We start from the raw sequence: 12636 nt of genomic DNA on the forward strand, positions 1-12636 counted from the left end.
GTATTCAGTCATAAAATTAGGAATTTAACGCATACGTCGTGGATTGTCTTAGATTTTTCTTTAATCTCTGCTGTCTTTCTAATCGTTTTATTCTTTTATTATCTTACAACAATTAATCAATTATAATTATACTTTGTTCATGTTCCTAAGATGGAGTTTTAAATAGATTTGTAATTATACTCTGTACACTAAATAGTCGCAAACTGGTTGAAACTGGTTGATCTTGGTGCGTTATGGTATCAGAGCCATACCAGTTCACACTTGTTCACTGTTCATAGTTCGTAGAGGATCATTAGTTTGAAAAACAACTTCATCTTAGGAAATCTAAGAAAATTATCCATTTAAGAAAGTTGGTCCGAGGAGTTGGGGTTAGAGACGCTCAGACACCCAGTCTAAAGACCGTTAAAGCCAGAAGAGCCGCTGAGGTCGAAACAGGCATAAGAGGTAGTCAAAGAGGACTGTCCAGATAACACTCATCCGCAACCTACAAATTGAAAATTTTATTAAAAATCTCATAGATAAAGCTGCTAGTCAAACTAGTAATACTCTACGAATTAAGAACAAAGAAGAAGTAGTGATAAATGGTATTGAAAATCAAATACAAAATTGGAATATACCAAAAGTACCCATCTCTAATATTTACAAAAAAGGAACATTTGATTTAAAAATAGGTTATGCTATAAAAACAGTAGAACAAACTTTGTCTGTTACTACGAACCAGGAAGACTTTCAACTCTTATCAAATAAAATATTACAAGAACATAAAAATAAGAATTATAAATATTTACATATTGGTTTAATACAAATCGCAGTCAAACCATTAACACGATTAGGACTCAACCATTCTGTCCTTGTATGGCTATGAGATACAAGGCATAATCGGTTCTCTGATTCACTACTTGGAATATGGAATCCAGTTTGTGTAGTGGACCAATATATTTTAATTGTTTTTCTAATTATTCTGTATCTGTAACAAATCCTAATATTTTAAATGTTTTATCCTTGAACCTGAAAACATAAGGATTTGACATAAGAATAGGATCCCAAAATATTGCCATAATATATCGAATATATTATAAAGTTATGACTACTTTATGTCCTAATGTACTTCAAGTAGATACGAAAGGACAAACTATATTATTTCAAACAAATATAGAAAAATCTAATACTATTGTCCCCAGAACTATATCATGGTCAGAAATAGTTCTACCACAATCATGGTCAATACATAAACATTTAAAATATTAAGATCTATTAAAGATACATAATAATTAGGAAAACAATTAAAATATATTGGTCCTCTACACAGACTGGATTCCACCATTCCAAGTAGTGAATCAGATAACCGATTATGCCTTGTATCTCTTAGGCATACAAGGACAAAATTGTTGAGTTCTAATCGTGTTAATGGTTTAACTGCGATTTGTATTAAACCAATATGTAGATATTTATGGTCATATATATATATATATATATATATATAATATAGCCGTTAAATCTTCATTGGGTGGTTCAAAGTATATATCGCTATCTAAATTTTAATTATTTTTTTATAAATCATATTGCGATAAAATTTTAGGTTTATATACTTGATATTATCCTGCAACATATAAAAATGAGTAATGACCCTATGAGACCCTCCCACACCTATGTGTGTAGGACCCAAATGATCACTGTTAAATTTGACATAGATCTCTGGAAAGTTATCACATGGGTGTGGGACTTGACTTTTTTGGAGATATGTGTCAAATTTAATGGTGATCATTTAGGGTCTACACACATGAGTGTGGGAGGGTTTCACAAGGTCATTTCCCTATAAAAATATATAAAATACTATATTTTTATTATTTTATATTTTAAAAATATTTGCTTTATATATTTTTCTTGTACGCCCTATTTTTTAGTACAGGAAAAGTTTATATAGAGCTAAGGCTCTAAACAATCAAAATTGAGACTACCTCAAAAATTGATCAAATTGATGCTAAAATATCTTCAAATTGATCATCTCGACATTAAGATGCATGAACATGAGAAAAAAATGAAATTCAAGTTTTGAAAATAGCGTATTTTGTAACGCATTGGTTGATCGTCAATTTTCAAGTTTTCATAAATATGTCTGTCTACACTATTTTTTAAGCTTTAAATTTTATAAATAAATATGAAAATACATTTTAAGGCTATCACAAAGATTTCCAGTAGTGAAACCACATTTCTCGACACTATTTAAAGGCATGATCTAATTTTATTGGTTAGAGCCTAGGCTCTACACAAACCGCACCCTTTTAGTACATATGCTCAACATTTCATCGCTATTCGATTTTTAGAAAAAAGAATTAAAATTCAGATAGTAATTGGTATTTTGAACCACTAGATGGGACGATAGGGATTCCACCTATATTAATATTCATTATAGCTACCAAATCTTTGTTAGTTTTTTCTTATATTGTATGTGCATGAGCATGTGCTAAGACCAAAGGTAGAAATCAGTGTTTAAAAAAACGCCGAGTCGAACTGGACTCGCCCGGTTCGACTCGGGAATCGCCATGAACGGATCGAATCGGCGAAAAAAACGGGAATCGTCCGGTTCTAAAGAGAACCGGACGATTCTGTACCGTGACTCGTCGATTCACTGTACGGAATCAGCGAGTCCGTACAGTGAATCGGCGAGTCCCGTACGGAACATTTTTTTTTTTTTTGTTTTTTGTTTTTTTGTAATCCATGATAGATTTTTTTGTAATACTTGATCGGTTTTTTTGTAATCCATGATCGAATTGTTTTTTTTTTTTTGTAATCCATGATCGAATTGTTTTTTTTTTTTGTAATCCATGATCGAATTTTTTGTTTTTTTTTTTTTTTGGTAACCCATGATAGAATTTTTTGTAATCCATGATCGAATTTTTTGTAATCCATGATCGAAATGTTTGTTTTTTTTTCTTGTAATCCATGATCGAATGTTTTGTAATACATGATCGAAATGTTTGTTTTTTTTTTATAATCCATGATCGAAAAGTTTGTTTTTTTGTTTGTAATCCATGATCGAATTTTTTGTTTTTTGCTTTTTTTGTAACCCATGATAGAGTTTTTTGTAATCCATGATTGAATTTTTTGTAATCCATGATTGAATTGTTTTTTTCTTTTTTTGTAATCCACGATTGAATTTTTTGTAATTCATGATCGAATTTTATGTAATCCATGATCGAATTTTATGTAATCCATGATCGAATTTTTTGTAATCCATGATTGAATTTTTTGAAAATTTGTGATTTTTTTTTTTAATCCATGATTGAATTTTTTTTTTGTAATCCATGATAGAATTTTTTGAAAATTTGTGATTTTTTTTTTTAATCCACGATCGAATTTTTTTTTGTAATCCATGATAGAATTTTTCGAAAATTTGTGATTTTTTTTTTTTAATCCATGATTGATTTTTTTGAAAATTTGTTATTTTTTTTTTTTAATCCATATTATTCAAAGAGAAAATGAGAGAGATGATGATTCTGAGGCCACCCTATCCCAGCCATATTATTCACATATCGAGTCCCAACAGCAACAGTGTAAGGATGAGCACGACAGTGCAGATGAGCATGAAGAATGGACAATCTTCGGGGATTTAGATTGGGAATACAACAAAACACTAACACTCAGGGATTTGGGAATAGTCAGATGCCTGCTAATATCGATGATTCGTTTTTAGATCGAATCAATGAATTGTTAAACGAATTCAATCAATGGCACCAACGTGACCAAGAAGAACAATAACGTCGTCTATCATTTTATTTTTAGATCATATGTTACTAATTTTATGCTTTATTGTAGTCCATGTATGTTGATATACTTATTCCATGATAATTATATGGTTATCCTTTTGTGTGATGTAAATTAAATGTTAAATGGTGGTTCATGCAGGGAAAGAACATATCAATATTCGCATATTCATTCAAAAACATGAAAATTCTTAATGGAGTACCCTCATTTCTTATTGAATTTTTAAAAAACAATATTTATAATGAATTTTAATAATTTTTTCGGATTTTTTTTAAGCTTTATTCTGACCGATTCACCCGATTCTCGATCGGGATCGTCGATTCGTCGATCCGGATCGGTTTTTTGGAAACCCGATCAGGGTCACCGATCCGTTTTTTAAACCATTGGTAGAAATGATTGTTACCTGCTTATACAAAAGAAAAAAATTTTGTTGTATATATTATTATTTTTTGAATACTTACTCTATTATATGCATATATAGATAATGATAACATATTATACATTATATTTTACAAAAAATGTATATAATAAAAGAGTAATGATCTTATAAGACCCTCCCACACATTCATGTGATAAATTTTTTAAAAATTTGTGCTAAATTTAATGGTGATCTTTTAAAATTCTACCCATGGAGGGTCTTATACTACCATTATTTTTAATAAAATCATTTATTTTGATATAAGAGGTCATTTGAAATTAAGTAGTTGATGATGCGGGACAAAGTCCACAATAAAATATTTAGAATGTTCTGAATTTCACCCGGCTATGATTGATTGTGCGTAGCAAATATAAATGGTCGCATGGTACACAATCCCTATCGTATACTATGGATCTAGGTTGGGTCAACCTGGACTCAGGTCCCTATTTCTGAACCTAGACCCGACCCATCCCTGGTTTGGTTCTGGTTTCTGTCTCAGCAAGCAGCATCGGGTGCATCAATGGAGCCAGTACTCCGCTGGCTCGCCATTTTCATCTTGTTGTCTTCACTTCTTCCCTATATTCACGCCATTTACTGCGAGGAAGATGATTGCTATGATCTACTTGGGTGAATTTCCTCGCCCGCCCTCTATTTCACATTTTATATGTATGTATTTTACTCTTTTGCTTATAGGATTCTCTCATCTTAACACCTCGTTTTTTTTATAATTAGGGTTACACAGAGCGCCAATGCTTCAGAGATAAAAAAGGCTTACTACAAATTGTCACTGAAATAGTAAGTTCACGTGCAATTTGGAATTCATTTTGACACGATTTTTCATGTTGACAAGATTATAGTAATTGTATGATCTTTATTTCATTATTTTCCGTTTTCCTGTTTTGTGAATTTTTCGATCTGACTTAGGGTTTTTGGTTTTTGGATATTATTGGTAATTATCAGTCACCCTGATAAGAATCCGGATCCAGAATCGAGGAAGCTTTTTGTTAAAATCGCAAATGCTTATGAGGTACTTCTAACCTTGACCCAGAGAGATACTTTAATTTTTATATCTGGTATCTATTTTGGATTTCATTGACTTGAGGTAATTTCCTTGGAATTGTTTTCTAACCATGACTTTTGTTCATTCGGAGATATGCTGTAAATGATTGGGTGGATCCTTTTTTTATGGGGCTGAGAATTTACGCAGTTTGGATCCGAAACCTGAATTTTGGACCCAATCCATATCCGGGTATGTATCCAAGATTTGGATCCAAATAGTAATTCGACCCAATTATTAAAATACTATAATATACAATAATTTATATGTATACATATATGTTACATAGTGTTTTTTTGTTAGATATTATTTTTAGATATAAAATAATCATCACCATCATAGCCTTTTCCCAATTAGTTGGGGTCGGCTACACGAATCTTGGTCCGTCATTCTGCTCTATTTAAGGCCATACCCTCAATGAGGCCATAAATTCCCGTATCTTTTCGGACTACTTCCAAACACATCCTTTTGGGCCTACCCCTTGCCCTTTGCAATCCTTCCACTTGAACTAATTCACACCTTCTAACAGGTGCTGTACTGGGTTGACGCCACACATGACCAGCCCACCTAAGTCTACTATCTTATTTTATATATTGTTTTATAGATAAAATAATATAAAACATAATCTTTTGGATCCGATATATACTTTTCGGATTCGAATATAGATCTCGATGGATCCGGACTTGATCCGACCCATTCTCAACCCTACTTCTCCCCCACCTTTTTTGCATTCAATTTGAGGCCAATAGCTTTTGAGTACCCTTTCTTCCACCTCCAAAGGATGGAGGGGGTATACTGTGAAAGAAACATCGAAGGGCGGTCCTCCAGCCTCCCTCTTGTGCTTCCTTTAAGTTAAGCGGGTAGGCCTAGGAGTTAGTTCTTTTAACTGACTAAAGGACGGGAAAGAAGTATGGAATCCCTCTCGTGTTCCTAAGTTCGCTTAGCGAACTCTGGGGCATCCTTCGGTCGATACGTTAGGCGGGCGAGGGTGAGCTTGTGCTCATCCAAAGCTCTAGTGTGAAGGCTCTCCCATTCCCACAAGGAGCCACCTGTGGGGAGGGGCAGCATGCATGCATCTAAGTATTGACGGTCGGTCAATTCACTGTGATCGCTCACACCCCCTGGGAGCAGAAATAGACTTCGTTTCTTCCAGATGTCAATTCTCAGAAATAAGGGAACCATGAATGACCTTTCGCTACTCATTCTGGGACTGGGCTATTCTTGAACATCGGAACCAGATGCCGCCACTCGAGACTACAACTACAAGCCGGAAGTGACTCGGACAACTGGCTTTCCTACTAGTCGATATGGATCCACTTATGTCAAAGTCTACAACTGGTGCTTCTACCTTCGTCTCATTCATCGGGTTATGCTTCGAATCTATAGTTTGAGCTTTTCGAAATTTGATTTCTTTGGATTTAGGACTGCGCCTTCCATCATAATCAAACTGGACCTTCCCCAGGACAAAACAAGAAAGGAATTGAGCAAAGCCACTTGCCGAGTGCCCTTCCTTTCCTTTTGGCATAACATAGTCGGAGTATTCAATAGTTTCAAAATAATTGATGCATCCCTTGTTTAGATTAGGGATTCTAGCTGGTATGAAATCCATTAGAATGGTAGGAATAAAATGGGGCAAGTATCAGATCTATTTTATGGTTGGATTTCCTAGTTTATAGGGATTTATGGTGGGTTAGGTTGGTAGGTAGGAAGTTTGCATGTTTAGGAAGTAGGTATTTATAACGCTAGAAGATAGGGAAGGCTTTTAAAAGCTTAAAGAAATGAATAAGGAAAGAGTCGAACTGGAGAGAGCTTGGGAAATCAAAAGAAAACCTAATGGGGGACTTGTCCCCTCAAAGTTGCTTGTAAGAAGATTTGCTCCCTCGAAGATGCTATATCTTATAAGATTATTATTTATTTTTGATATTTTCATTTATATTTGTATGGGATAATAAGAATATATATCCAAATGAAATTTTGAGCCCTTCTGATTGGTTGTGTCTGCAATGGAGGAAAATAAAACAAGGATTAGAGTAGATCCAAGAAAATATCGCTGGTCAACAGCGAACCAAGTTAGACCTCTACAATGTTTCAAAAAATGCTGTGCGACGCCTAGGTGGCCGGGGGGGTCCATGCTACCCGATGCCTAGGCGAATGCCCATAACCTAGGTGGCCCAATAGAGAGAAAACCTAGGCTGGCATAGGCATGGGTTTGGCTGACCTTTTGGAGAACCACCATATTTGGTAAGCTGGGCCTGCTGGGTGGTGGGTTCTGCAAATGTTGGTCTCGTTGTATTAGGCTAGCATAGGTGTTATACAGTTTTGGGAGGGATAGAGCTTTGGTTTTAATGGTGGTCATCTTTAAGAGGTTTAGATGGCCATAAATGGGCACTGGTAAGTGGACAGAGAGTTGGAGTTTTGGCGGTATAGACTTTGAGAATTCTGGGTTAAGGTGGTATGTCTGCCCTTTCTTAGCATGATAAGGGGGGAGGTAGATGTAAGTGATCGGCGGTTTACACTGCTTCAGGTTATGGTTTGTACCATGACCCAGTACTTACAAGAATGGAGCGGAGTGTCAAGGGTGCGGGGTGGTTGGAGAGGTCATAGGCGTGGTTCTTTTTAAATGAGAAAATGCAATCCTAAAAGAATTCATATTGAGTATTTTTCCAGCTTTGCATAACAAAACTAATACCATAATAATTTTTGTATCTACGCTTTTGGGTTTGTCCTTCATCATATTCTCATGGTCCATGTTTTCTTATCTTTCAGATTTTGAAGGATGAAGCTACCCGTGAACAGTATGATTATGCTATTGCACATCCTGAAGAGGTAAGTCAAGTTTATATTTAGTTTCCATGTGTAATCTACATGTATAGATTGACGATTGCAAGTTTTACCTTGGTGCAGCCTGTAGAATAACTTTTTTCTTTCATGAAGTTCTCGGTGATTTAATTTTCTAGCTTTTAGACAGTATCTGCTTCTTTGGTACCATAACATTTATGGGAGCCATTAAGAAATAAAAAATTGGGTATCTATGGATGAACATCACTGAATGTTTGCTCACCAAGCAAAGAGTCCAGGATAAAGTTTTCTCCCTGGAATTTCATGCCAGCTGCTTGCTTGTATTAACAATAAACAACTCACTAGTGCAACTTGTTTATTTATTTGTTTAATCCTCTAATGATCTGCATCTGTTACTTCTGTTAAAATTTCTTAACAATCTTCAAGTGAGATGCATGAATTATTGCAGTGCACCATCGGAGATGTCTGCGACCAACTTTGTACTGATTGACTCGGATGATAAGGGTGGATGCCATATTGGTTTTTCATAACTGGTTGGCGTATAAAAAATAAATAGTGAAAAGCAACAAAAGATTTGGAAGAAACTTGTAAATAATGCTAATTTGGGTCCATGCACCATATAATGGATTCAGACCCAATTATCATATATATTCTTTTTGCATAGATGTCAATCATAATTTCGAACATATAAAATATATCTACATGCACAACATGAATCATATTATCATTTATGAAAAACATAAAATATTGAAAGCATGGTTGCATGCTCCCTACTTTTTGAAAAAGTCACAAGCAGTGCACTATGGGTTTGCTGGCTCTTCTTACTAATGCGTTAGCATAAAGGACTATTCACCAAAAAACTACTTTACTTTGGAGAAAGAGCATAATTTTGTGGCTCTTTCCTTGGCATATGGGTTGCAAGTTCCCTTAGTATATGCTTGTGGTAGTTGAGATTTTTAAGTGAAAATGTGGACATGAAAGGTCCATGAGGTAGACACTTCTCTATTGTCCTGTTGTCATGACCAAAACTTAATCCAACAGGGTAGACTTCTATTGATGGCATGCCTTTGCTTTGTTGTGAAGGGGTAACCCATGTTGACACATACTTCTCTGGTACAAATATCGGGTACCGTGTGTGGGTGTCAAAAGATTAAGAGCTAGGGCTGTTTAGACTATGCAGTCTTGTATGCCAGGGTCTAAACTCATAATTGCTGGCTAGATTGCTTGGTCATAGGTGATGATGTTTGCGTCCTTGGGATCCACAATCTCAAGTAAGGATATTCTGGATATGACCTTTTTGGCTGAATCAGTAGGCATATCCTTTGGTGCCATTGTAACTTATCAGTGCACAGTATATTGGTCCATAACCTCCCTCAGCAAAGTGATAGTGAGGGAGGAAATCTACCTTCTGTGGTCATGCTGTGATCCTTTAGTGAACCCTGAAAAGTTGAGGCTGAGATGTATATATAGATCCAAGAAGTATTTCACTTTATAAAAGCATTGAGCATGAAGAATTAAAAGTTAAAGAACACTGGGGAAGTGTTGGTTATGGAAAATACCTCTACATTAGCCATTTCATAATCCATTAATGTGCCCTGAAAAGGTTGAGGTGAAGAGATCTATTGGTTCGAATAAGCATTGAGATTTGAGCATAAAGAGTTAAAGAGATAGACTGTGCGATTGATTCGTCAGTTTTAGAGTATTATAGATGTTGGCCACTATGTTTCCCATAATCTACTTATTACACACAAAACTGATCATTCTTGATTGTTGACATCTGGAAGCCATAATCCGTGCTAAGAATATCCTAGGGATTATCTTTTAGCATGAACAGCCAAGAGATATCAGTTGGTAGTTTCTTGATACTGTTGTAACTGATTTGGTACATAAATACTGCCAAATTCCAACTGCTTGCATGAATGACTAAATACTAATTTTATTGGGCATTTGAAGTATTGATCAATTGATGATTTAATCTGTTGGGTTTATTCTACGTCTTAAGAAAGTTCTCTATGATAAATTTTTAATGGTTTAATTCTGCATCTGTATGTGCATGCATGGACTTGTCTAGGCTGTTCAATCCTGTTTTATATATTGGTAACATTTTCTCATTGATCAATTTTGAGTGTTTAGTTGCATTCACTTGAGGACTCATAATTGCTAGATCTGTGATGCTCGTTTGCTTCCATTCTCGAATTTTATTATTGGAGTAACCAGTAGGTTTATTTAGTGGAAGTGTGAATATTTTTGTAGGACCTTTTTTCTGATGAGTAATGTCTTTGCGGGACCTTTATTGAATGTTTCTTCTTGTTTACTTATCCCGTGTATAATGTTTTCAATTGTGTCTTTTTGCAAAATTTGGATGAAATTTTGTGGGAGTTGGTGCATGTCAAATATAGTAGTATGTGACTGTGACTCATGGTGGGAAAGAGGTGATTTTAAGTTTGAACTTCGTTTGCTGATATGCTCATGTCACTAATATGCATTTAGAATCAATTGAGATGTTTCTTAATATCATTTGGAAGCAAATCAAGGATGTGATGTTATTTTTATCTCGCATTGTGGCTGTTTGAATATTGACATTCTTATGGCAGTAATACTTTCTGGGTTATTGGTTACAGGTATTCTATAATGCTGCTCGTTATTATCACGCATATTATGGGCACAAAACAGTAAGATGCTATCATGTTTCCTCATTTGAAGAAATACTGGACATATGGTGCTCATTTACATAGAAGCCTATTCAGAAACATATATTGCATGATGTTGAACGTTTAATTATTGTTTTGCAGGATCCTCGTGCCGTTTTAGTTGGCCTATTGTTGATTCTTTCAGCATTCCAGTATCTAAATCAATGGACCAGGTACACACAGGTACCAGATATAATAAATTTGACTCAGTTCAGTTTCTGTTAATTGCTTGTAGGTTTGAAGAAGCCTTCTTGGAAAGTAGATTTTGCTATCCCCAATATTTGTTTAAGACAATGAGTCTTGACTGGGGGACTAGTCATTTTTGATAGGATTTTCCTGAACTCCCGGTTGCCAGAATAAAATTATTTGACTCCTGCCTCCAATTTTGACAAAAGTCATCTTCTAGTATATGTAGGAACATTGCCTCTATCATCAATATAGCCCACAATTACTTTCTAGCAATTGCATGTCTCATAGCATGTGGCCTAACCGCATAATTTTCCTATTCTCTCTCTTTGTTTTTTCTTGGGATCAAGTTGACAATATATCATTGGTCAAAAAAACATTCAGGCCAGCGCCTAGGCACCCAAATGACCCCAGGGCACACGTCTAGGCCTGGGTGGCCCTCCCTTGGTCCCAGTGCCTGGGCACCTCGCCATGACCTGGGCACGTTTTTGTGTAGTAAAAAGTGCCCCCAAGGGCATTTTGGGTCATCTTGACCCGTGAATTTGTCTTTAAAGAGTATTGGGGGTATGTTAACCCTTAAAGTGGAAAGGGCGTAAAAAAAAACAGAAAAAACTCTAAACCCTACAAACACCCCAAATCAATTGCTTTTGAAATGTATTGGACATTTGGACTATTGGTTTTGTGCTTTTCTTTTGTATTTCATCTTGTCTTTTATTTGTGTATCATGATCGTGTGTCACAATGGAGTATGAAATGGAGAGTTGGAGACTAATACACCTAGACTTGTTTATGTTTTCTCACTAAATTTTCAATAATTTGAGGTTTTGAGCGTGTTTAGGATTCATGCGTATATATTTGCATGGAAAAAGTTACTTAGAATACATTCAAATGCAAAAAAACCCATCTCTCTGCATCTGAACAACACATATATGCATATTTTCACCTTAGGGCGTCTGATTAGTGCCGGAGCGCTGGGTGCCAGGCCAACTGCCTAGGGCTGGCTAGCGTTTTTTGAAACATTGCAATATATGTATATTTATAAAACTATAGCTGTGAATGAGTAGCAAAATTTAAAGAAAAACATGCATACAAAATGGGTAAAAGAAGAAAAAGTTTTGTTATCAAAAAAGAGAGATGAAGTAGATAGGAAAGAGAATGGATAAGGGGTAGGCAAAGTAGAAGAAAGAGAGTGGAGAGTAGCTGGAGAATAGTGGGGAAAGGGTAAGGAGTGGGTAGAGTAGAAAAGAGAGAATAGAATATCTGAAGTAGATGAGGAGTAGAGAGAGTAGAAGAGTGAAGAGAGAGAGAGTCGAAGAGGAGTGAGGAGTGGATAGAGAATAGAGGGAGTAGCAGAATAGGAAAAATAAATAATAGGTGTGGAGTAAGGAGAGACAGAAAACTAAGAAGCAGGTATAGAGAAAGAATAGGAGAGAAGAAGGGAGAGATGGAAGGAGAGAAATTCCTCATTGTTGATTGATGGCTGGAATTGTCTGTGCTCTGTCTATCTGTTCAGTTCCCTGTCCCTTTCCCTCCAGATGTGGAGTAAGGAGAGGCAAAAAACAAAGAAGTGACTGTAGAGAAAGAATAGGAGAGAAGAAGGAAGAGATAGGAAGGAGAGAAATTCTTCATTGCTGACTGATGGCTGGAATTGTTCATGCTCCTTGTTTGGTTATCTGGTCAGCTTCCCTGTTCCTTTCCCTCCAGGTATGCTGGAAGGTGATT

The 12636-nt window shown here is 35.7% G+C and overlaps 1 protein-coding gene across 8 annotated transcripts in view; it reads left to right on the plus strand.

Moving 5' to 3' along the window:
* The first annotated feature begins 4586 nt into the window (after window positions 1–4586).
* The window catches only part of LOC18425466 (Chaperone DnaJ-domain superfamily protein), a 35168-nt gene continuing 27118 nt past the window's right edge, over window positions 4587–12636 (plus strand). For 3 of the 8 annotated variants that reach the window (XR_016049438.1, XR_016049437.1, XM_006830013.4), the window contains exons 1-6: window positions 4587–4810; window positions 4916–4978; window positions 5144–5210; window positions 8007–8066; window positions 10661–10711; window positions 10832–10912. Coding sequence is in view for 2 of the 8 variants with exons in the window: in XM_006830013.4 (XP_006830076.1) it covers window positions 4704–4810; window positions 4916–4978; window positions 5144–5210; window positions 8007–8066; window positions 10661–10711; window positions 10832–10912 (429 nt within the window). In the remaining 6 variants the exon portion in view is untranslated. Of the gene's footprint in view, window positions 4811–4915; window positions 4979–5143; window positions 5433–8006; window positions 8067–10660; window positions 10712–10831; window positions 10913–12636 lie in introns of all 8 variants that reach the window. The other 5 variants (XR_016049440.1, XR_016049441.1, XR_016049439.1 and 2 more) reach the window with 3 other exon arrangements.

This window comes from Amborella trichopoda, chromosome 2 (assembly GCF_054954075.1).
Source record: "Amborella trichopoda isolate Santa Cruz 75 chromosome 2, AtrichopodaSantaCruz75HAP2 v2.0, whole genome shotgun sequence".
Classification (NCBI taxonomy): Eukaryota; Viridiplantae; Streptophyta; class Magnoliopsida; order Amborellales; family Amborellaceae; genus Amborella; species Amborella trichopoda.